The 26,562-nt window shown below is 39.2% G+C and overlaps 1 protein-coding gene across 1 annotated transcript in view; it reads left to right on the top strand.

Annotated features, from left to right (window-relative positions):
- Window positions 1-26,562, top strand: part of STPG2 (sperm tail PG-rich repeat containing 2) — a 571,273-nt gene that overhangs the window by 206,135 nt on the left and 338,576 nt on the right. Inside the window, exon 11 of the mRNA XM_075285753.1 lies at window positions 13,937-14,102. Coding sequence (XP_075141854.1) covers window positions 13,937-14,102 — 166 coding nt within the window. The remainder of the gene's footprint in view (window positions 1-13,936; window positions 14,103-26,562) is intronic.

Below are 26,562 nucleotides of genomic sequence, written 5' to 3'. Positions count from 1 at the left end.
TAATTTTTCAAGTGCTTTTAACATGATTACTCTGATGCTAGTAAGGTTATAATTGTTAACTGTGGGAATACTCCCATAATAAACAGATTGGATTGTAGATTATCTGTCAGATAGACCTCAGTTTGTAAGAATGGTCCAGATTAGTTTTATTTGTGTTTGGGATTTTAGGTATAATTCATTTTTTTTCCATCCTTAATGAGTTTCTGATGATTCTGTAATTGTAGGGTGTGTGCGGGAGGAAATTAAAGATGAATGGCGATTTGTGACATGGAGTTAGTAGAATGGTTATAATGTTTGGTAGAAAGAAATGAAATGTTGTAGAGGGTCATGAGAATAAACTAGTGGAAACCTATAAATATATTGGGATGTATATTGATCATAAACTGGAATGGCAGAAGCAGGTGGATATGATATGTACAGATTGTACATAGCAGAATGTACTAACTAGTGTTGTTTTTTTCTGCAGTGATTTGTTGGGGAGATGAGTTTAAAGGGAAAGATAGAAATAGGGTAGAAAAGTTGATAGAAAGACCTAGTTTAGTCACTGGTTAATCTCTGACCAGTACCTTGGAGTAGAGAATTGCAAAGAAATTAGCAATTTTATTTCATAACCCTGATCATATACCAGGTAGTTGTGGCACTGTGGAGTGGCTTTAGTGGCTTTGTTCTTACCTATTGCAATCACGCTATACACTGTCTACCAATGAGTACAGACACTCGTCATAGAATAAAAAACAACATTTCTTCATATTCAATAGTTGGTAGAACCCAGCAGATGCTTCCTTATGGATGGTATTGATCGACACAATACTCTCAGATGCCTGTTGAGACTCCTGGTGTATGTGAGCCATCAGTTGGGTGTAGTTTCTCTGGCCAGCACCCGTCGGTCTTTATCTCCCAGTTTTGGGGGTCTGCTGACTTGGGGCACATTCCGACCATCACCGTTCACCTTCCACTTCGTAATCACATAGGTCAGTGTCAATATTGGGTAATTCAGTTCGCTTGCTATGTCCCTTAAAGATCGACTATTTCTGTGGAACCCCACGATTACTCCTTTCTCAAAATCGGATAACTCTGCACTTCGTGGCATCTTGCATGCGACTAATGCCAATGCACTAATGCCAATTCTGTTTCCTACTTAACGGCAGAAGGCGTGACAAACATCATGACTGCAGATATCTTCATTTACATGGGTGTCCAAATACTTATTGGTAGACAGTGTATAACAACACATTGGGTCGGAGGGCAAGATGGGAAATTTGAGTAGGTTGGAGTTGATAACTTATTGTTTGTAATTTTTCCTCCTTTTCTATAGCTGTCTTGAATAGTGTATTTCAAATGATAGGAAGGATAAAGTATAAAGTTCTATTCCTCTCCTATTCTGTTCTATCCTATTCTACAAAAGTATGTCTGAAATGGCTGCAGGGGGCCCAGGGAAGAATGGGGGCCCAGCCATATCAAAGTATCGGCTAAATTGGGTAGTGAAGGTGCACGTTGCCATGAGTGCAATAGAAATGCAAACACAAAACTTGCAACAGCACTTTACTAGCACCAAGAGCATTACTGCTAACACCTACTGTATATAAAAATACATAAAAATAAAATTCTTTGTTAATATTTTAATCCAGTTGTATAAGCCCATTTCTCTTTTAGATGAGACATTACACTAAACTCTCCCTGGGCAATGAATTCTAGTAAACATTGTAAAATTGTCTCCTCTCTTTTGACCAGGTCATCCAAATGAATGAAGGAGTGTAATTCTCCTATATTATGCTCTAAGTAACATACAAGTTGACAGCTTGGCGGAGTTGTGGTTGTAGGTAATTTTCCATACGACTCCCGTATTTGATAGATTACATTTAGCTTCTGGTGTGTCCTTAGTTTAGAGATTAACAGTTAATCAGGTTTGTTTGCTAATTTACAAAATCTCGCTTGGGTCCATCAGTTAGTTTTTTTTTTTTTTGTCCTATGTGTGAGGATGGAGTTAAGTTGAAGCTTGACATCCCTGATACATTTAGTCAGATAATGGGAGAGGTGAAGCTGATTCGCAGTTTGAAATTTTAACAGTTTTTGTTTAAATTCTGCTTGTACTTTAGACTGCTATTTTTTCAGGCGAGAAGCCTCTGCTATAATGGTATCCCCAACTGTGGCCTTATGAGCAGCCCAGTTAATAGCTGGGTCAGTGTCTGAGGCATCATTGTGTGCAAAGAACTCATTGCGGGCATCAGAGATCTGTCACTTGATATCAGGCTCAGTCATTAGAAACTCTTTGAAATGACATTGGGAGCAAGTAGCAGTAAGAGTCTGGAAATCAATGTCAATCATGACCAGGTCATGATCCAAAAAGGCACAGGGTGTGTGACGGGCATAAGAAAGAGAGCATCGAAGTAGAGAGTAGGATCCTCTCAATCCTATTGTAATGGTAGTGAGCTGGAGAAAAGTAAGTATAACCTCTCCTATACTCATTAAAGTCACACCAAGCATATGCTACATTAAGGGACTGAAGAACAGTACAAATCTCTTCCTTGGTCTTAGGCCGGGTTCACATGATGTATTTTGGCACGTAATGTGGCACGTAGACGGCACGGGAGTTTTTGCGGGCCATATACGCTCCCATTGATTTCAATGGGAACCGGGACCGTATACGCAGCGCTATTTTGCGGCCGCCGCAAAATCACAGCCCACAGGTCTGGGCCCAGAGCAGGAAGGCGCTGCAGAGATACTTCAACTGGTGGAAGAAGCTGTGCACTCCTACAACAGAGCACGTGACAAGATGGGGAAGCCAGGCCGCTTCAGAGCAAGGAAAATGGAGGCTGCCCCACATGTACGAGCAGCTCACAGACCTGGCTGGTTTGCAGGTGCTGGCAGGCTTTCAGACCCTAGGGGGTCAGCAAAGGATCTAGAGGTGGATAGTGGTGTAGAGAACCACTAATCTGCTACATGGATGTAAAGCCAGAGCCAGACACATCTGTCTTCAGAGCCAGGCCATGCTCCTAGCCTTAGTATTTTGGAAAGAGTTGTTATTAAGTCACCATTCGAGATAATACTTACATCTTTGGTCAATTTTACAACAATTGTGGTAAAATGATGACTTTATAAGATAATCAGAAATACTTACCCTTGTTAGTTAATACATATGATATGCTAAAAGATTCTGTTTATTAAAATCCACAATGGATTCATTTAATCTTTTACTATAGAAGTATAGAGTCAGAAAATGACCACTTCATGCCAGATTTTTAAAAAATGGAATATTAAATAATGCAGGAATAATTTAATTTAATCTTTAAATATACATGGAACACATCGGAACTAACTATTCATTCTGACAATTCAGCAATAATATAAATGGCTAACATGGAATCACATCTTTTGGCTAATAAAGGCATTTTAAAATTTATAGACCATCAGAATGTAATAGACTCGGTAATGTATAGCCCCTACTAGTCTTTTGAAGTCTCAAAAAAAAGAAATACGAGAAGGTATTAATAAAGATTACATTAAATAATGAATATATAATACAAATTAGCTCATAGTCTCACAAAACCTGAATGTCCTGATAACAAAAAACACATATGCAAGATTTGATTGAATTTCGATGTACTTTGAGATTGTGCCTCCTGTGGTTGTGATGTCTGTTTCATGAAGATAACACGTTACCTAGATACATAGAATATGAGCTAAACCTCAATTTCAGAGAGCAGAATTTATACCAAAGGACAAAACAAATGAAGCTTGCATACAGCACAGTAAAAGTACAGTATGCAAGTAATGGAAACACATGACAGAGAGCTCGATATTGCCCATATCTTACGGATTTCATCAAATAAGCAGTATTGTCAATATAGTCAAAATGAAGGGATTGTCTGACCAGAAATACTGTTAAAGTCAGAGTGTGGGTGCAGTGGCAGGGCAGTATCTCTGTGGGTTCAATTTTACTGTAGTAGTAAAAGATCAAAAAACTCATTTTACATCTCTTAATGTCGTAAATGTAACAGCTCGTAGAATGCAGTTAGAATGTTATCCGTGCTACACAGTGTTACAACACACACATACACAAAATAATGTCAGAATTTATGTTCTTTCTTCCTCCCACCAAATGTATAGTCAATGAGTTATAGGTACACACAAAATGGAGAAGGCAAGAACTCCACACTACCTCGCTTCTACTTCAGGGAAACTGTAGTATTACATTGAAGTCTTTCAGTTTCTGTCCACTCTACGTTGTCACATATAACAAGGGTGGAGAGTAGGGGTCCTCAAACTACGGCCCGCCGAGAACATTTTTCCGGCCCGCCAGCAGAGGCGCACTTATAAAGAAGCTGCTAGGGCCATGATGGCCATCGCCTGGATCGCTCACTAATTGGCAATTCAGTACTGGATTCCCCATTAGTGAGAAATCCCTTCTTTCAGCTGTATGTGCAAATGCACAATACAACTGATAGCTGTCAGTGTAGGCCGCGGTCCACGCGACCACAGCCTACACTGACTGCAGAGTGTGACCTCTGCCCCGGAGCAGGCGCAATGACATAAGTCATCAGTGCCTGCAGTCTGAAAGAGGAGGATACTAGAGATGAGCGAACAGTGAAATGTTCGAAGTTCGAAGTTCGATTCGAGTAGCCGCTCAATACTTGACTGTTTGATCAAACATCGAACCCCATTACAGTCTATGGGGAAAAAATACTTGTTTAGGGGGAAACCAATATTTGACTCAGGAGGGTCACCAAGTCCACTATGACACCTCAGCAAATGATGACAAAACTTCTGGAAAGCAACTGGAAGCAGGGGAAGCATGTCTGGGGGCATCTAACAAGCCCAAGTCACAGTTTTACCCCACCATCACAGCCTATCAACTACACACTTTCCACACTCAAAAAAACCCCTATGAAAGTCGAAAAATACCTGGAAACCTTTTTTCCCTCCCCAGTTGGATGGACAGAAACCCAAATTTTACTCTAATGAAACCTTAACAAGCACCCCTTTAAATCACATTGTCCATGACAACCATAGATGGAATAGGCAATCCAACAGTACCCACCCTTAACTGTCATTGTGGATGTGTTTGTGTGTGTGATGTGGTAAGACCTTCCAAAATTCACTTTTCTGGCCCTTAACGTGAGCCCTTCCAAATTAAGTTAGTGGCCCTTAAGCTGAGCTACCAGCAGAGACTGAGGCCCTTTAGGTGACTTCAGCCTTCTACCTGCAGAGTTTTAGGCCCTTTAACTTAGTTCAGCCTTGCAGCAGCAGTGTTTTTGGCCCTTGGAGTGAGTTGAGGCTCTAACCAGCAGAGTTTGGGGAAATCAGGGTGGATTCAGCCTCTAATCAGCAGAGTTTACACATGGTTGAGCTGTGTGTACAGATTCTGTACAAAGGTACACAGAGGCCTGGTGGGATTTTCCTGCAGAACTGTAGATACTCTGTATTCCACCATTTAGTGCTTTACGACAATGTAAATAGTTTGGCTGCCTTCTGAAATCTGAAGCATATGGTAGTACAGTGGGGACATAGACTTTTATGGATAATAAATTGTGATATTGTGAAATTTTGTGCAAACTTCCAGAAGTACCTTTAGTTACCGCTTTTACTACCTGCAGTCCACTTAATGCCCATCCAAGTTTCTTAATCATCTATCAAGATTATATGAAAAAAGAAAAGAAAATATATGACATATAAACCCAAGCTAGAAGTGTGTATGCAACATGATTCTGTTAGAGATGAGTGAGTAGTATTCGATCGAGTAGGTATTCGATCATATACTACGGTATTCGAAATATTCGTACTCGATTGAATACTACTAGCTATTTGCAATAAATATTCGATTCAGAACCAGCATTGATTTGCCGAATGCTACACTGTACACTGCTACACTGTATAGCATTCGGCCAATCAATGCTGGTTCTGCAGCAGGCTCGTCCTTGCTAGTCAGGAGAGCTGGCAGCTTGCTGTTACGTGGGAGCTGACTTTTTCTCACAGGAATGAATTGACCAGCGTTGATTGGCCAGTGTACAGCATTTGGCCAATCAACGCTGGTTCTGCTGGAGGCTTGTCTGTGAGGAGGTGGAGTCTAAGATCGGACCACAGCAGTCTCCATTGTGGTCCGATCTTAGACTCTGCCTCCTCACAGACGAGCCTCTGGCAGAACCAGCATTGATTGGCCGAATGCTGTACACTGGCCAATCAACGCTGGTCAATGCATTCCTATGACAAAAAAGTCAGCTGCCTCGTAACAGCAAGCTGCTAGCTCTCCTGAGTATGAAGGACGAGTCTGCTGCAGAACCAGCATTGATTTGCCGCAGGCTCGTCTTTGCTAGTCGAGAGATCTGGCAGCTTGCGGTTACAAGGGAGCTTAATTTTTATCAGCGCAACTGCAAGCGCTGTGCAGTTAAAGCGAATGGACCCCATAGACTATAATGGGGTCCGTGCGCTTTAACTGCACAGCGCTGCTCCTAAACACTCTCCACCTGCTACTCGTGGACTTGGTGACTCTCCTTAGTCAAATAGTGGTTTTCCCTGAAATGAGCATTTTTTCCCATAGACTATGATGGGATTCGATATTCGATCGAGTAGTCGAATATTGAAGCTCTACTCGAAATGAATATTGAATCTCCAATATTTCACTGTTCGCTTATCTCTAGATTCTGTCCATTAATGAAGACTGTTTGTATAAAACTCACAATGATGCAATGTATCACATATGTGTTATTTTCTGCTTGGTAGCAGCTATTATCTGTTGTGAAGTATATGCAGTAGCTTGTGCAGCCCAATGTGAACATTCTATGTATGCATGCCGGCTACTAGATCACTTTGCATAATCTTACCTGCTCATTAGCACTTGTTTAATTTGCCCAATAGATCATCATGAAAGCTTTTCCGTCGTCAGTTGAATCGAGCAAAAAACATTCTCTATGTAGATGATTCCTAAACTATGCAGCCAACCTGTTAAACAAGAAGCAATTTCAACCTTTCCGCTAGTGACGGATGAAAATTCATTAAAAAGAAGTTAAATACTAAGCTAAATACCTTTTTTTATTTTTCCATCCTGTTCTAGGATAGATCACAGATGTCAGATTTTTTTCTCTTGGAAGTGCATACATGGCCAGGGTTAGTAGTAGTCAATTTTCTAGTCCATTCACTTGATAAACTAATCTGGAAATGTTTGCTTTAGGTACATCAAAGCTTACGTTTATAACTGTAGAGACTTCAAAGAGAATTCATAGGAAGGGGTTCATTTTATTTCACAATGCAAATCCTTTTCACAACCTCCTTTTAAACGTCAGCGCTTCATAACAGCGTCTGGTTGACACAAACCTCCGTCTTATGGCTGGTGGCACCCGTTGCGTACTCGCCAACTAACCTGCTACGAAGTTCAGTAGAAATGTAGTGAAATGGGATTTAACCCCTTCCTGCTGCAGTCATTATTCTATATACATGAAGGCTTAATTTTTGTGGGAAAATTGTACTTTGTAATGGCATTGTGACTGCTTTTCCCCCCCCATAGGTGGGTCTGCTGTGGGATGTTTGCAATGGACAACAGAGTACAATGAATACTGTAAAAGTAAAATACAAAAAATAATGCAGAAATGGCTTTTTTTTTTTTGCCCGCAAATAGTTGGAGTCTTGATACTTTATATGAAACCTCAAATAACTACATACAGCTATATTGATGAAAAAATAAACTTGTTATGTATGGCTAGTGATGTTAGAATACAAAACAAAAATGAAAAGAAATAGATACCTGGCTATGGCATCAAGAGGTTAAAATGCATTTTAAATTGTGTTTATTGTAAATGCTTTTACACTATTGACTTTTGTAACTTTAGCTGTAACACAACTATTAACTATAAATTCTGACATTTACTTTTAAACTTTTTTTCTACCTATATAGACATATAGTGACATTTATGTCTCTATTAGTGTATTATGCTTGTAAAAAAAAGTATACTATCAAGGTTTTTTTCACAGAAAAAAAATCCTCTCATAGATACTGTAGCAGTAAAGTCTGTGATTTATGTCACTCATGGTCATGGTCCTGAGTTTCTGTATTGCCAGTATTGCAGATACCAGGATAGAGTAGAGGGTTTAAATGAATTATATAGAAGCAGCATTTGAGCATAGTCAGAGTGCTGGGTCAACCAGGTATAAGGTATTATTTACAAACATCAATATATACCATAATAGTATCTATCTATCTATCTATCTATCTATCTCTCTATCTAATTATCTATCTATCTATCTATCTATCTATCTATCTATCTATCTATCTATCTATCTATCTATCTATCATGTATCTGTCTATCTATCTATCAATCATCTATCATCTATCTATCTATCTATCTATCTATCTATCTATCTATCTATCTATCTATCTACAGTCCTATGAAAAAGTTTGGGCACCCCTATTAATCTTAATCATTTTTAGTTCTAAATATTTTGGTGTTTGCAACAGCCATTTCAGTTTGATATATCTAATAACTGATGGACACAGTAATATTTCAGGATTGAAATGAGGTTTATTGTACTAACAGAAAATGTGCAATATGCATTAAACCAAAATTTGACCGGTGCAAAAGTATGGGCACCTCAACAGAAAAGTGACATTAATATTTAGTACATCCTCCTTTTGCAAAGATAACAGCCTCTAGTCGCTTCCTGTAGCTTTTAATCAGTTCCTGGATCCTGGATGAAGGTATTTTGGACCATTTCTTTCTACAAAACAATTCAAGTTCAGTTAAGTTAGATGGTCGCCGAACATGGACAGCCCGCTCTCAAATGATCTGAAAACAAAGATTGTTCAACATAGTTGTTCATGGGCAGAATACAAAAAGTTGTCTCAGAGATTTAACCTGTCAGTTTCCACTGTGAGGAACATAGTAAGGAAATGGAAGACCACAGGGACAGTTCTTGTTAAGCCCAGAAGTGGCAGGCCAAGAAAAATATCAGAAAGGCAGAGAAGAAGAATGGTGAGAACAGTCAAGGACAATCCACAGACCACCTCCAAAGAGCTGCAGCATCATCTTGCTGCAGATGGTGTCACTGTGCATCAGTCAGCAATACAGCGCACTTTGCACAAGGAGAAGCTGTATGGGAGAGTGATGAGAAAGAAGCCGTTTCTGCACGTACGCCACAAATAGAGTTGCCTGAGGTATGCAAAAGCACATTTGGAGAAGCCAACTTCATTTTGGAAACAAAGATTGAGTTGTTTGGTTATAAAAAAAGGCGTTATGCATGGCGTCCAAAAAGAAACAGCATTCCAAGAAAAACACTTGCTACCCACTGTAAAATTTGGTGGAGGTTCCATCATGCTTTGGGGCTGTGTGGCCAATGCCGGCACCGGGAATCTTGTTAAAGTTGAGGGTCGCATGGATTCCACTCAGTATCAGCAGATTCTTGAGAATAATGTTCAAGAATCAGTGACGAAGTTGAAGTTACGCCGGGGATGGATATTTCAGCAAGACAATGATCCAAATCACCGCTCCAAATCCTCAGGCATTCATGCAGAGGAACAATTACAATGTTCTGGAATGGCCATCCCAGTCCCCAGACCTGAATATCATTGAACATCTGTGGGATGATTTGAAGCGGGCTGTCCATGCTCGGCGACCATCTAACTTAACTGAACTTGAATTGTTTGTCCAAAATACCTTTATCCAGGATCCAGGAACTGATTAAAAGCTACAGGAAGCGACTAGAGGCTGTTATCTTTGCAAAAGGAGGATCTACTAAATATTAATGTCACTTTTCTGTTGAGGTGCCCATACTTTTGCACTGGTCAAATTTTGGTTTAATGCATACTGCACATTTTCTGTTAGTACAATAAACCTAATTTCAATCCTGAAATATTACTGTGTCCATCAGTTATTAGATATATCAAACTGAAATGGCTGCTGCAAACACCAAAATATTTAGAACTAAAAATGATTAAGATTAATAGGGGTGCCCAAACTTTTTCATAGGACTGTATCTATCTATCTATCTATCTATCTATCTATCTATCTATCTATCTATCTATCTATCTAGTATCTATCTCTTTATCTATCATCTATCATGTATCTATCTATCTATCTATCTATCTATCATCTATCTATCTATCTATCTATCAATCAATCAATCATTAATCTATCTATCTATCTATCTATCTATCTATCTATCTATCTATCTATCTATCTATCTATCTATCATCTTTCTATCTATCTATCCATCTATCAATTCTATTTTTTAATCATATCTATTATCTATCTATCTATCTATCTATCTATCTATCTATCTATCTATCTATCTATCTATCTATCTATCTATCTATCTATGTCATGGCTAACTATAAAATAAAAACACAATCTGTAAACCTGACATTTAGAATCAGTGTCTCACCTTTCCCAAGCTCTTGGTATTATTGGTATAATCATTTCTACTATGACACTCATGCTACAAGTCTATGTTCCATAAAGTAAGAAATATCTTTTTAATCAATTGTCACATTCTTGATTTGCCACTTTATGCTGCAATGTATATATGACTACATGAACCTCTTTCATCCTTTATTTTACACTTGGGCATGAAGTGCATTTATTTATTCAGTGTAAACGGAACACTTTTATAACTAAATGTCACATCACTGTTTCAGGAGCTATGAATCCTCTCAGAGATTATTACTTTGCTACTATAATAAAGGTAAAAAGTACAATTAAATCATTGAAATGTCAGTATATTTAAAATAAAAGCACCATTGTGCTCTCCGCTGTAGGCCATGGCTGTTACATTTAGCTTATTTTCACTGTTAGTTGACCTATATCAGTAATGTTCCTAGTTCAAAGCGCTTAGCCAACTCAAAGACAAACTCCAGCAGGCGCAGGAAATCGCTCCCCTAGTGCAAATTGGAATAGTTCCCCTCAAACAACCTTTAGCTAGTATTTCAGAAGAGCACAGTGAAACTTCTGTCCACAATCTTATGTTAGGTTCACACTAGCCTTCGGGTTTCTGTCCTTCGGGTCCCGGTAGCCAGGAAAATTTTTACTTTAAACATAGCAAGAAAAGAAGTCTAGGCAAAAACCTACAGGAGGACTAATACTATGTATGGATGGGATCACAACAGCAAAATGTATTTCTTCATATACCAAGATGTGACCTAGAAACAGTTCTTCTGGCCAGGGCCCCACATTAGGAGAACACATCATTTTTGCCATGGCAGAAACAAAGCAGCAAAAAAGGCTGCATTTTACACTGCCTGCAAAGCAAATGGGATCCTGGCTTATCTCATCCACACACTGCATAAAAAAATGCTTGCATTTTTGAAAATAGCAGCATATCAGTTATACTTACGGAAATGCTGGCGTTTCATGTATAAGTATAATAGGGGCAGCAAGAACGTGGACTTTCTGTGGAAAAGGCTGCTGAAAAAAAAAAACATGATGCGTTTCCGCCATGCTTTTTTCTGTGACTTTTCTTTTTTTTTTGGCTGCACTTCACTACCTGGGGCCTTAGCCTCAGAATTTTTTTAGTTAGGTGACATACACATGACCATATGCATGTCACCGGGATATAATTGAATGGTATGCACAACATGAATGGGTGTCATCTGTGTACCGTCCATGCTTTCATGGCCCCATTCATTGTGGCCAATGAGGATGGTCCACAAAACAGTCAGGAATAGCACCTGTCCTGAGTTTTGCTGATGTATGGGGCCATAGCCATAGCAATAAATGGGTCAGTATGCTAGCCATGAAAAACAGCTGGCACATTGACTGTGCACACGATCATAAGGTCAGAATGATTGTAATAATTTCCAAGTAAGAAAAAATTTCTTTGTCATTTTTCCTTTATTTAGAATTGTTTCTGTCCAGTCCAACCTAAAAAAGATTTCAACTTTCCTAAGAAGCCATAGTAGGAGTAGAGTAGATGGATATATCTATTAGATGTCCCAGATGTATTTAATAAAAGGATATTCCCAAAAACAGTGAAATATCAGCATTGTTCAATGACCACCAAGACAGAAGGCGACACTTGGATCTAGAGGAGAGACATAAGCTCTATGAGACCAGCAAAACCATGGTTGAATAGGCCTCATCATGTTCTCTTTTGAATTTTTTTTTTTTTTAAATTTTCTCTCTTGCAATACCAATTTGCTGGTATTTTTAAAGCAAAATATCCCAAAACTGGTCGCTTTGGGGCACATTTTTATATCCACATTTTTATATGGTTGTGCGATATGTTAGGGCCCTTTCACACGGAGGATACGCTGGCTGACTTTGAACGTGTAAACGTTCTGAATCATCAGCGTTTAAAACAGGTCCCATTGCTTTCTATGGGAGCCGGCATACGTGCGCTCCCCATAGAAATGAATGGGAAAAAGCAGCCCATTCATTTCTATGGGGAGCGCACGTATGCCGGCTCCCATAGAAAGCAATGGGACCTGTTTTGAACACTGCTGACTCGGAACGTTTACACGTTCAGAATCAGCCAGCGTATCCTCCATGTGAAGGGGCCCTGAAAGTTACGGTAGAATACAAAACTTGCACTACATTACAATTTCTTGAAACTAAATTGCCTAAATTTAGGAGACAAGACAAAATGGAGACAATGTTGTTGGTCGATCAGTATCTTGAGTTCATGCAATATCCACATGGGTCATAGGCAGTGGCGTAACTACCACCATAGCAGCAGAGGCAGCTGCCACAGGGCCCGACAGGTCAGGGGGCCCGGCCCCCTCACTAGTTAATATGACAAAAAAAATAAACAAACAATAAATTTTACTTTTTGAGGCCAGAGGTCACCTGAGGTGTCCGGTTCCAGTGTTGGAGAGCTTCAGCAGCGTGTCTCCTGACAGTGAGGGAGGGCTGGAGACATCTTGCAGGAAGATAGCTATGCTGGGGGATGGAGTGAGCAGAGCTGAGTGAGTGCAGGGCAGCAAATTGGTGAGTTTAACCCTTGTGTGGAGGGCAGGCTGTCCACACACAGTGCTGCTGTCTAGGGATGAAGGGGTTAGTACAGTACATAATACTGTGCTACAGGGGCCACTATAGGGCATAACACTGTGTGCAGGGGCCACTATAGGTTATAATACTGTGTACAGTGTATGGGGCATAATAGTGCAGGCAGGAACGCAAGGGAAAAGGGTCGGTCGGTCGGGTCTTTGGAGGGGGGGCCCCATGTCAAAGGTTCGCCACGGGGCCCCACCATTCCTAGTTACGCCACTGGTCATAGGCATGGCATTCTGGATCTAGGAACTCTCTGAAAGTGAAGTATTTACATATCTACAGTATATGGGAAATGTTGCCTCCTTATATATATACTGTAATTAAAATAATAATAATGTCGTATGGAAGTTGCTTTAATTCATACTGTGTGCAGACTGTGTATGTGGCTCATATATTCAGTCTACCTCACTGAATAATGTCATCCTATAATATGACCTCTTAGCGATCTAGCAATAGTGTGACAACTAATATAGTATTTCCAGTCATTAAGGTCAAAAAAACGAAACAGTTTCCTATCTGATTATTAATAATTATGTCAGAATAGTGACACTGTGTCATTAAGTACCCAGATTAGATTTTATGTCATTTGGGATTCCAGACAATGAATGTGTTATACATAATTCAGTATTTCTGCTCTTTGACTCATTCAAAACTCAAAATTCCATATTAAAATAACATGTTATTGGTATTAATTTAACTCTGTGTGAGTGTTTCTGGTTCAATTTCTTATAGTTTCATAAAAATATATTCTTAGACTGAAGATACACATGGAGGTTCTTTGGCTCTTTTTTTTTTTTTGCAAAAGCCAGGAGCGGATTCAATTGGATTGGGAAATATAAAGGAAGGACTTATCCTTATCCTCCATGCAGAATCCTGACTTTGACTTCAGATCCAAAATCTGCACCTAAAAAACAACAAAAATTCAGTGTCTGTCTCCAACCTCAAAGTTATTATTTGTATTTCAGGATATACCACCGCCTGGCTCTTATAATGTTTCTGAATCTTATGAAAAGCTTTATGGTAAACCTAGATTCAGGCCACCAAGGACATTCCAAGCTAAAAGAAAACAAGCTTCATTCCTGAGCGTGGTTCCAAGAGATTTTACCCTACAGAATGATTTTCCGGTGCCAGGTAAGACATACAGTAGTACTACAATTTTACCATGTAAATACAGCTGGAGTTTTATGAAGATTGATGTTTCCTATACGGTGCCAGAGTAATCTAATATTTTATTAATTTATTAATTTAATAATGCCCCACAATACATTTGTTCAGGAATTGCTAAATGAGCAATTTCATAGTTGCTGCTGGTGAAACTGTCAGGATACGGAGTCGCTGCGGTCTCCTTGCTGCGCGGCGTCTCCCTGGGAGACGTGTTAGTTCTATTGAGTGTGCTTAGCTCATTAAGGGTTAATCTTTTCCTTGCTTTCAGTCTCCATGTCATTAGCCATCAGGTGTGTTCTCTGCTGCTATTTAAACCCCACCCAGGCATGGATCCTTGCCAGCCATTCACTTTGTGGTTCCTGGTCCCCCTGCTCAGTCTGATTCCCTGTCTGTTTGTATTCGGTCTGTTCTCTTGGTTTATTTACCCGGCTTGTATTTTTGACTATCCCTTGTCTTTTGATTTGGTACCTTTATTATATCTCCTGGCTTGACCTCTTGCTCGTCTGACCTCGCCTTCTCTTCTGTGTCTTGCTGGGACTTTTGGTCCTCCCTGGTTCCATGCTGTTTTAGTCTTTTGTTTTGCATTGCAGTTACACTGTGCTTTCTGTTGACCCCGTGACTCCAGTCCCTAGCACTTTCAGGGCCTCCTCTCCCCTTATCCTAGCCGCCGGATAGAAGCGTAAGGAGTCTTGGTAGGCGCACTTCAATTAGGAAGTGCATTGGTCTGCCTCATCTCAGATATTACAGCATAGTTATAGCTGCAGGGCCTGCGACCCCTTTTTTCATTAGTTGCACAGTGTTGCTTTCCCAGCTGTGTCACTTTGCACTGCCTGACCCTGACTCCAATCCTTACAGAAACCTTGTAACATGGGAACGGCAAGACCCATCTCCAGTACCTACCTATTTGTCTCACCTACCTTAGGCGGTAGGGGACAACTGGTCGACAGTCCCTTATAAAGGTGATAACACAGAACGCAGACAAGATGAACAACAACAAATGGGAGATCGGCTAGCCAAGGGGTCAGAACCAGTCGAGCAGTGAGGTACAGAGTCGGAATCCAAGAGAGTAGTCAGAAGGAAAGCCAATGGTCAGAAATATAAATACAAACAGAAAAGAGTATAAAGCCAGCACGCACAAGGCAATAGCAAGCACAAAGGTGACTATGAGCAAACAATAAATAGGAAGGAAGAACCCTCCCTAGACTTGATAGGAAGATAGCCTGTCAATCACACAAGTAAGGCTAAGATTAACTATTAGAAGAGAAGAGGAAAACAAAGGTGAAAGAGATGGATGTGGTTCAAAATCAATTACAGAGATGAGGGAATAGAACAGTGTTCAGACAATACAAGAAGAACCTAAAGCAAAGATTTATAGCTGGACATGACATAGCATACGACCAAAGGATGACGCCGAAGCCCGAACAGGCAAGAATGTTACAAATCCGGTGCATTTTCTTCCCTCCACGCATCACCTCAAATCCACAAAAGCAAGATGCTGGCAAAGATTTCAGCTATAAATCTGTAAATCTGTCGGTTGTGGGTTTTGGAAAAGTGACATATATGATGAAAATTTAGCCAAGGTTAATAAATTTTATTCAAAAACTCCCAGGTGCCAAAATTTGTTACTTTTAGCATAGTTTTTACTCCCGAAACTGCCACAGAAAGTATGATAAATTCCTCTAATAGTCTTTTGACTAGATCTACTGTATATAAAATGGAATTTTTATAAAAACAGAATGTTTATTCTTTATATAAATGCACTCGGCATGGAGCTGTATGAAAAGCGACAGATAAAACTTCAGGCTGCTTCTATATAGAATTGACATATGGAGGAACAATGGAGGCCCCATACTGGGTGCCCTATTACAGCTAAGGACTAAGACTGAGAGAAAAGCTGCTTGCATGTTTAATGCACACATTTACATATGCGAAATGTAGGGAAGTTGTCTTCTGCCTAGTGCTTGAAATGACAACTGCAAACTGTTTTTCTAGAAGTTGCCAGCATTTGCAGCCTGGGTCTACATATGAAAGTGCTACAAGTTTTACTACGGCATTTATTACTTCTCATCGCAACCAAAGACATAATTTTCACATTTCATTCTAAGATAAATGTCTTGATCTTATAATCTATAATAGAGAAGGGACGCGCTATCAGTGGTAGAGCACATATTGAGGTTTATATCATAGAGACTATGCTGATGGATTCGTGTAACTATTTTGATAAACCTTTTAACGTTATTGCTGTTCTTTCCAGCTACTATATATTAAAAATCACTAAAAACCATCATTGTGAGGTTCTTGACCAATCTATATTTTTAAGGGATTGACCCATCAGGGTAGCCATTGTTATTGTGCTCTGTTTGAGCATCCGGATATCATAAAAGGCAGTCTCCTACTGAAAATATCTTTTTTTTCCAAAGAGCACACTTGCTATATCGAAGTACTCTGGATCATAAGGATTTGACAAGACCATGACCATACATCATTTTATTTTGATGAGTATAGGTGCCAGGAGATTCCCCAGCATTCACATGGGGTTCCGACATCTAAGCTATGTAAGGCTAGCTGAATAAGTAAACCGTTTTCTCCTGATGATACAGCAATGGCTGTATGTACAGCTCACACTGTCCTAGGCAGTATTGGACTTCATGTCTAGTAAGTCCACATTCAAAAATCCTAGGCAGGTCCAGGTGGTTACACAGATAGGTGCTTATCTGAAACAGGGCTGGATGATAGCCTCCCTCAATGTCACTAAAACATTCAATGGATTTATCAGCTGGATAACACTACTTTATAAATCTCCTAGGGTGGCCCTGTCCATAAATGGTGTGCTGTCCCCATACTTCTTCCTACACACAGGATTGTCCCGCTTGTGTTATACATTATATGTTTTAAGCCAATTTAAGTTGTGGTTCATACCAAACTTATTTAACCCCAAACAATTTTGGAACCTGAGCCACTCGAACATAAAACTAAACAAAGCTTCAGAGATTCATCCATCTCTAATGCATAGTTCTCTTTAGTCACTTTTATGGGCGTTCCAAGAACAGCTTAGCATAAAAGTGATTGGAGTAAGCAATTTAAGATCCTCCACTAAAATATTAGATGGGATATATAAAAAGCTCAGACGTGATGATACTGTCATTGCTGACGAATAGACCTGCAGGCATTGTGAACAAGTGGACAATGGTATGAAAAGGTTGTTACTATTGTGGTGCTAGAGCAAGTGTTTCATTTCCATTCACAGAGAACTTATATGTATAGTCTTTCCTCAAGATTCTTAGCATATTCTGACTAATATAATTACTTGGACAGCCCACCAGACCAATATGTGACAAATATCTACAAGATGTCATATGGTATGAACACAGATAGATTAAATACATAATAGATAATATCTATGTGCTAGAGCTAGTAAAATCTGCTCTCCAAAAGCTCAGTGGTGTTTCTTGCCTTTAGTACTCTAGTATGGGCCTTTACTGCAATTTATGTATAATTGGGTTTTATTGAAAATTTTTCACAAAAAGAGAAAAAAGGAACAAAAACAAAGACAAACAAAGAAATCCAAAAACCTGGCACGCAGGCCCCAAACAGTAAATACAGGCAAAAAGGGGGGGTATCCCCAACCACAAAGGCTCAATCAAGTATATGCAATTGTAAAGTGGCAAATATAGAAAGATAAACCGGTCGCATGGACCGGACAAAACAAACGATAAAAGCATACAGGGAACAGAGAGGAGGGACAAAAAACCCCAAAGGGAAGGAGAGAGAGAAGAAAAAGGAAACAGAACAACCGGACAGGACCACACACACAGACAAAAAAAGAGGGGGAAGACAAGACAAGAAAACACGAGGATGAACCAGACAGGAAGAAGAAAAAATAAAGAGGGGACAAGATGATCAATGACGCAACCAGAATCCCACTCAGGCAAAAGAGGAAGAAAAGTCAGAGGACTCCTGAAACATCACCCAAGGCCGCCAGAGCTGCTCAAACCTAGAGGAATCAGGGAGTCCTCTGCCCTTTACTGCAATTTATATAGACACGTGGAGCATTTTTGTACTTAGGATACATTTCTTAGTAAATTGTGATAGCATTTTCTCTTTTAACCTCTTGTGAAAATGAAAACAAATGGAGCTAAAGAAACATTTTATTGGACAAGATGTAATTTGCCATTTTTGCAGCACAAATCTATGAAGCACCTGTAGGATAAAATGCACACTATCTGTTGATAAGTTTCTTGAGGGATCTAATTTAAAAAATGGGGTCACTTCTGGGGTGTTTCTACTGTATTGGTACCTCATGGGCTCTGCAAATGTAATGTGATAGCTGAAAATGTTTCCAACAAAATTTGCCCTCCAAAAGTTAGATAGAGCTCTTATTGTTCCAAACCCCACCACGAACTCATACAATCATTTGCAACCACATATGGAGTATAGCTGCTTTCAGAAGAAACTGTGTAACAAACCATGGGGTGCTTTTTCTCCTTTTAAAACCTTCTGAAAATGAAAAAAAATGGGGCCAAAGCAAGTTTTATTTGGAAAAAATGTAATTTTCCATTTTTGCAGTGCAATTCTTTTATCATTATGCATATTCACTTTTTTTTTCTTAACTACTTGCCAACTACAGGACAACTTTAACCCCTCCTTGCATTCTCATTTCTTCATAATTTTTCTGTTTGCTGAGCCATATTAGGGCTTATTTTTGTAGGGACAACTTGTATTTGATAATGGCACCATTTTACAGAATGTGCAATGTAATGGGAAGCTAGACGAAATTAATTCAGTGGAATTGAAAAATTCTTATGATGAAAAATGATACTGTAAAATAACACCTTACCTCTTTTTTATTGGTACCATGTTTCAAACGTTTCAATAACGTTTTTTTTATCTAAGTTTTTAGGAAAAAAAACCCTGTACTTGGCCATTTCAATGATTGGACTCCAAAAATATAAATCTACTGGATTCCATTTTGGCTTTATTTTTGTTGAATAAGTAATGACACAGTGGAATCTGTTGTTTTTGGTCATTTCAGGCTGTGTTTACCTAATTTTAAGACCTTCTAAAAACCAGAGGATTTTTTTTTATGATGCCCTTATATGTAAAACCATACAGTTTAAAAAGGAAGTACTCTGCTTTATTCATCACAGTAAAGATAAAGTCCTATGTACTACAAACAATACAAAGAACATCTGATTAATTGAAAGAGAAAAACATATTATAGTTTTCAAAACCGCATGTATTAAGACCCCCCAAATGCCTAGGAGAATGTGGCCTGGTCTTCAACAGCTTAATATTATTCCCATTGTTCTGTGTATGCTTTAACTGTTTCCTTGAAGACATTAAAGACATCAGTTTCAGAAAATGTTTTAAAGGCAACCACTACAACACTGGTTTAATGAAAATATATTTTTTTTTCTCAAGTTCCTTTTCTTTGCACAATCTTTGAGTCTTTTTAACACACAGCACCGCTGCAGGGGGCATCTCAAAGTGCATTTCTTGAGAAACCTTCCTTCCAAGTAATATTTTTTTTCCTACTCCAAGTCCAGTTTGTATCAGCTGCTGCAGAATAGCTTTCATACACGCAGCAGTGGAATGAAATAAAAAAACAACAGGTAGCTTATTTTATCTAAATTAGCCAAATTGGTAGAATTGAAGCATACAGTAGCTGAAGCCTCAATAAATGAATACGTTTCATTTTATATGAAGAATCCAATTATACAATTTTCTATAGAGACTATTGAAAGTGTGTTTTCATAGCAAATTCTGTAATATACTATACGCACATACAGATCTACAATTGAGACCTACCTTATTTTCACTTTGCTACAAATGCAACATGGAAGAAGTGTTTGACTTTGGGCATTCATATGTATAATAGAAAATATAACATAAAATCCCATAATACAGGTGTTGTAAAAGGTGATGGAAAAACAGTCATTAAAGGGGTTATACAGGAAAAATGGACAACTTATTTAATGTTTAAATCAACTGGGGGCGGTGAAAAAAAAAAAAAAATAAACTCCTCTTTCCAAGGTGCTCCAGTGCCTCCCAGTGCGGTTTAGTCTTCTCAGTCCAGCGATGAAGTGTGGCAGAAGCCCTGGCCACATGTGACCGCTGAGGCCAATCAGCGGCCCCAGGGAAGAGCATGTGATGTCACTACTTGTGACATCATGGATCTCTTCCTGAGGCCTGCTGAGGCCACTGATTGGCTTCAACTACCACAACACCGCTAGGAGGACACTGGAGCACCAGGGACACATAAGTAGGATTTTTTATTATTTTTTTTCACTTCCCTTGCATAGTTTAAAAAAAAAAAAAAAAGATAAAAATGCCTGGACAACCTCTTTAAGGTGCCCCACATAGCTTACTAAGCAAAATTCATGAGATGCCCTATCAATATGGTAATAATAGGTGGCTATTATTTACTGGTAACATGTTACGCACATAGCAGAGCCACAGTTACAGAACCTACAGTATATCTATGTGCACAACATCTTTGTGTCTACATACTGTACTATTAAGCCATCAGCACTCATGTTAGTTCCATTAACCAGAGTTTAATGGTTTCAGATATGTCACTGTACAGTACAGTACAGCATTCTGAACTCTTAAAATCAGTGAAATTGTATTATAGTATATTTTTGTTCCTTCTGAGCACATATTATTTACAGCAATATTGTAACCATTGGGAGTTGGAGAAGGGTCCTCTGTTTCACTGAGCTGTGTTATGATGTTTTGAAAGGTCCTGGATGTAAGATCAGGAACCAGTCAGGAGGAAATAGTGCAGGTGAACCAAGATGTAACTTTACTAAAGAAACAGCTAACACATGTAGCTGCCTGTAGGAGTTGTAGTGATGAAATGATGAAGTTCCACTATAATGGCTGGTCACAGATTTGAGAACAGGGATGCCCAGGATAAATATCTTATCATTATCTTTTCTCTCTCAATATGGCTATGAGTGCTGAATAAAGAATTAATGAAGTGCCAAGGAACCTTGGATAACTGGATGCTACCAGGTCCTGGCTGGGAGGTTCCAGAAACCTCACCTTCTCTAAATTAGCACACTTTCTCCCCTTATGGTGGCTGACAGCTTTCTTCCCTATTTCAGGGCTGTAGAACTCAGGTTGCTGGGCAGGTGGCTTCTAGAAGAGCCAGACTTCTCTTTCCTCAGGGACTACAATGAGATCTCAGTAGGTCTTGACTACTTCCCTGCTAGTATTAGACTCAACTACCAACAGATACTGAAGGCTGTTCCTCTCCACCCCTTAGCCTAGGCCAGTGATTGGCTGGGGATTGATCAAGTCCCTTCAAATGAAATGGGGTGCCACACCACCAAAAAATGGGAAGAAAACAATAGGGTAAGTTGCAAAACACATATAACATAGGGGAAATACACATAAAATAATATATACAAATACAGTGTCACTAAAAATAATATACACAAATCAAACATTTAGCAGTGATCACTCAGATGCTTCAAGACGATCCCTTTAGAACCCACATGATTTGAGTTATTTTCCTACAATACAGCTTATTTATGAAGCAAGTTTACACCTTTTCGTGATGTCCCATAGAGTTTACATGTAGCAGCAGTTATATAGTTAAATGAAAAAAGATACATATCCATCAATTTCAACCATTCTCAATCAATTATATATCATCCATTGCTTACTTATAACCTTCAATGTCATTTGTTATTAGATAAGCATATTTTTTCATTACCATATCTTGAGGTAAAGCTCTTCATAGTGTGACTCCTCTAACCCTTACTTATATAGATATCTTCCTTCAAGTGTAATGAATGTTCCCTGGTACTTTATACAGTTCTTGGAAAGAATAAATCATGTGGCATTTCTCTGCAATGACTGCACATATACTTGTGTATTTAAATAAGATCATCTCTATTGTATCTTGTTTCTAAGATGGACAAGTCCTATTTTCTAGCCTCTTATTGTAAGTGACATATCATCCCATTTAATAATCTAGTCTCCCACTTTAACCCACTTGAGCTGTCACCTATTCTTTTCCAAATGTGAAACCCAATATTGTATCCCAGAGCAAGATGTGGCCTTAAAATGGATTTAGAGGGGTCATTTTACATTTGGATCACTAGTTTTTTTTTAACCCTTCTTGTAGTCAGAATACTCTTTCCTTGTTCTGGAGTCCCCAGTTTTTTCATGTAATCTATATACAGGAGTATGATTACTGTGACCTAGGTGCATTATTTTACAACATTAAAATTCATCGACCAAATTCTTGCTCATGCTGCCAGCTTATATAACTTATCAGGATCAGTCAGTCAAGACTGACACTTTACTGTCTATCCCATATGCAAGGTCATTAATAAAGGTATAAAAGAGAATTCATCCTCATACCAATCCTTGTGGTATCCCATGGTAGACTTATGCCCTCTTTATGTATGAATCATTTAGATCAATTCTTTGTTTTCTGTCTTTTAACCATTTTAGATGAGATAATATGGGCTGTCAGTTACTGAATTCACTTCCCATAATACCTGTGGATGTATGCCACCTCGCATTGTCCAATGTGTCACTCAAACCCCCTCCTTCCTGAAGAAGCCCTTGTTTTAGTGATTGGGAATTTTGCCAGTTGGGCCCCTCCAGCAAACATATATCACTTGAGTGGTAAACTCCTTTAATGAAAAACACAATAGTAAGCTGATATGGGAAAGCTCCTATTTAAGCCATATCTGTCCATTCAGCTGATATTTCAGAATGAGCTGTTATGAGGAGCAACTCTATTTCTGGCCATAGTATGGCTTACATTTTGCATTGTTTAGCAAGTTCTCTCTGTGCTGGGGGTGAAGGCTAGTTGCATACACTGCTAACACTACATGGTTCAGGACAATCTACTTAAATTTCTCTCTGTCACTCAAAAACAGACTCAGTATCAGAGACAACATACTTAAAGAACTACTGACCTGTAGTGAATAAAGTACATTGGATGTGATAGGAACTTCATATTTAGCCTAAGATGATGTCTAAGCTTTTTTGTCTTTGAGCACTTGCTCATTCTTCCCCCCTCCTTTCTATAGACTTCTATAGACTTTTATGTGTAATCGGATACATGTGACCAGTAGTGTGTCTTAAAACAGATATAGCAGAGATGGCAGAAAGAAAGTCAGTTTAGCAATACTCATTTATGAGAAGTTTGGTGAAACAACAATCACTTTCCTTTTTTAAACTTCCATTCCATCATTCTGACCCTCAGATGTGTTCACACTTACAGTAACTGATCTTCAATTTGGTTAAGGGCTACAATTTCTCATAATACACAATATGCACAATATACTAACAAAAGCATTGAAAGGCCATTATTCATATTTGCTTAGTGATTAGCCATAGATAAGACACAATTAAAATAGTTATCATATCATTTTGTGATTTTTTTAATCACAAAATCATTTTATTTTTTATTTTTATTTTTTAAACTGCTTAACTTGACACAGCTGAGTATATCCAGCCAAGGATACAGGTTAGAGGGGACAAATGTGAGAGGCAACACATGTGGCCACACAATGTCTTACACGTGTCACTGAGCAGTTAGTGATCCTCATATCACTACTCAGATCATCACACCAGCATATAAAACAGTGTGTTGGTGTGATTGAAGCGTTAACCACAAGGCCTCCATACTTGAACCTTGCCGGGATTTGTTGTTTTTACACTCTTTGTAAAGATCCAGTGTTGAATGAGACCACATCTGTAGTCTTTTTACATATCAGCCTGAGACGTAACTGCATGCCGAGTAATGTAGCAATTTGAAATTTCTATTGGGTGCATTTTTTGAGTGTAAATTTATAAAAACAAGAAGTTTTTTTTTTTTTTTTAGTAATAAATTAGCTGAAAATATTTTACACAAAAAAATCAGATACATATTAAATATTCTACAAGCAATGCAATATAAATTCATAATGAAAGAGAGGATATCCAGCAGTCAAACGTATCCAATAAAACTTAACTTTTAATCAAAAAAGCATATTACAATAAAAAAGGGGTGCTGCAAACAAAAAAACAACCCCTATGTGCATATAAAGCGTGTGGCTGATGCGTTTTGGAGAACACCCATCTCCTTAAGGCTACGTTCCCACGGAGTAATGCGCCGCTCATTTAAACACGTAAACATGTGTCAGAGTGAGGTGCTTCAAAACAGATCCCATTGACTTCAAGGGGTGCTGGCTTATGCGCGCTATCCATTGAAATCAATGGGTTATAAAGCCTCCCATTGATTTCAATGTGTATCGCTCTGTTTTTGTATCGATCTGTTTTGAAGTGCCTCTCTCTGACACGTGTTTACGTGTCTGAATGAGTGGCCCCTTACTCCATGGGAACAGAGCCTTAGTCGATGGGGCTTACCAGTCCGTGTATCCGTCATCCTCAAACAACAGTGTGAACATGAATTTGGACTTTGACTTCTATGGAAGGTTCTGTGAGTGAGCTATTTTTTTCTATTTCTAATTTTCCCTATTGTTGAATATATAAATTCATATCCAGGATATCTCAACTATGGAGAAAATGTTAAAATGGATGCATACCGACCAAAGCAGGGGGGAAAGAGAAACTCCCTAGAAGGTGTTTATCTGGACAAAGCAGTGAAAAACGCATTGGGAGTTGATTCTCCCAAAGTTGCTCGATAGTTGAGCCATCCTGGAGATGTACTAAAATTGCTTTGCTTGTAGCATATTTAATAGTTATGGGATTTTTGTGGATTGATCTATTGTAGCTCTTGCACTTTAGGAGATAGTTTTCTCTTACCAAATTGTTGGGGCATGCTTTTTATAGCCTACGATAAGAGGGATTGCTTATCATAAGTTAGTCAATGGTCTTTCTATAATGAGGTCTGTCAAGTCAGGATTCTCATATTTTTTTACAAGAACAGTGCTGCAGACTGTGCTGTTCATGGTCTGAAAAGCTAGTAACATCGGTAAAGCAATCTATTTACAAAGTTACACAATTCCATAAGTAAATTGTAAAACAATGTAGCTGTTAAGTGAGATGCAAAGATTTTAAATGTATTATGGAAGTTAAAGGAAATGTTAGGTCCAAAATGCCATCCAAACCACTAATAGTGCTGCATAGGAGCCTTTAATAGGTTGAGAATAGGGTTGAGCGATCGGGATCAGAAAAGATTGGATTCCGATTGGCAATCGAGAAAATTTCACGATGGCGATCGGAACTCCGATCCCGATCTTTTCAGGCGGGATTGAGATCAGGGCTTATTTCCTACAATGCTTGGCTACTGGCCAATCATTGTGGGAAAAGCTTAGCACCCATAGGAATGAATGGAAGCGGCCGGCCGCTTTACTCCCTGTGTGCCAGCTGCATCCATTCATTCCTATGGATTTACCACAACCTGCCACTATTCTGCTTCGTCCCTATTTTACCATATACTCAGCTGAATATGCGGTAAAACAGGGATAAAGCAGAAGAGTGGCAGGCTGTGGTAAATCACTATGTGCTGCGCTGCTGTGAGGACGACAAAGCAAGTTCATGAGTAGATAGATACTACTGTACATTGACTTGTCTATCTACTAGACAAGTCAATGTACAGTAATATCTGTCTACTCATGTACTTCGCTCAATTTACCTGCTCAGAAGTGCTGCGGCTGCCCTCTGCTGGTCCGGTCCTCTGTCTTTCATGTGGCTTCAGAGCGCCCTGAGCGCCTCTGCCTCCCTAGACTAGTATTATAGAGAAGGCAGGGCTTAGGAGAGTGTGGGCGGGTACTGGGAGGGGAGATGTGAGTAATGCACTCACATCTCCCCGCCCACACTCTCCAGCTGCACCAAGCCCTGCCTACTCTCTGCATCTCTAATCTCTACAATACTAGTCTAGGGAGGCGGGGGGGGCAGGGCGCTCTGAAGATGTGAAGGACAGAGGACCGGACCAGATGAAGAAGAACTGGGAGCTGCAGGTAAGCGAACACCAGAGGGGGGGGGGGGGGGTTAATCACTACACAGCGTGGGGTCCAAAAATTGAATCAATTTTTGGACTGCATGCTGTGTAGTGAATAGGATCGTTTTTTAAATCCGATCTCCGATTATTTAAAAAATCCCATTGACTTGCATTGGGATCGGAATTGGGATTGGGATCGGGTTTGAATGGAAAATGATCAGAAATTGGATTTTAAAAACGATCCTGATATTTCAAGATTGGTTTAACCCCAGATGAGAAACATTGGGGCCACAATCTGATAAAGCAACGCAGGACAGGGACAGGACGGATTTGTCAGAAGTGCCTACAAACAGGTGCAAATGTTATGGTTCTTCTATGGAATCACTTCCCAAAGCGAACCTTTAGCAGTAATTGATTTTTTCAGCCTCTGTTTAGATCACAATTGTCTGTAGGCAAAAAGATGATTATCTCTGTATTGTGTTGGCAATGATATATTTCAGCCTCTATTAAAGG

Source organism: Leptodactylus fuscus, chromosome 1 (genome assembly GCF_031893055.1).
Source record: "Leptodactylus fuscus isolate aLepFus1 chromosome 1, aLepFus1.hap2, whole genome shotgun sequence".
NCBI lineage: Eukaryota > Metazoa > Chordata > Amphibia > Anura > Leptodactylidae > Leptodactylus > Leptodactylus fuscus.
The sequence above is the reverse complement of the archived record's forward strand: the minus strand, read 5'-3'. Positions and strand labels throughout refer to the sequence as shown.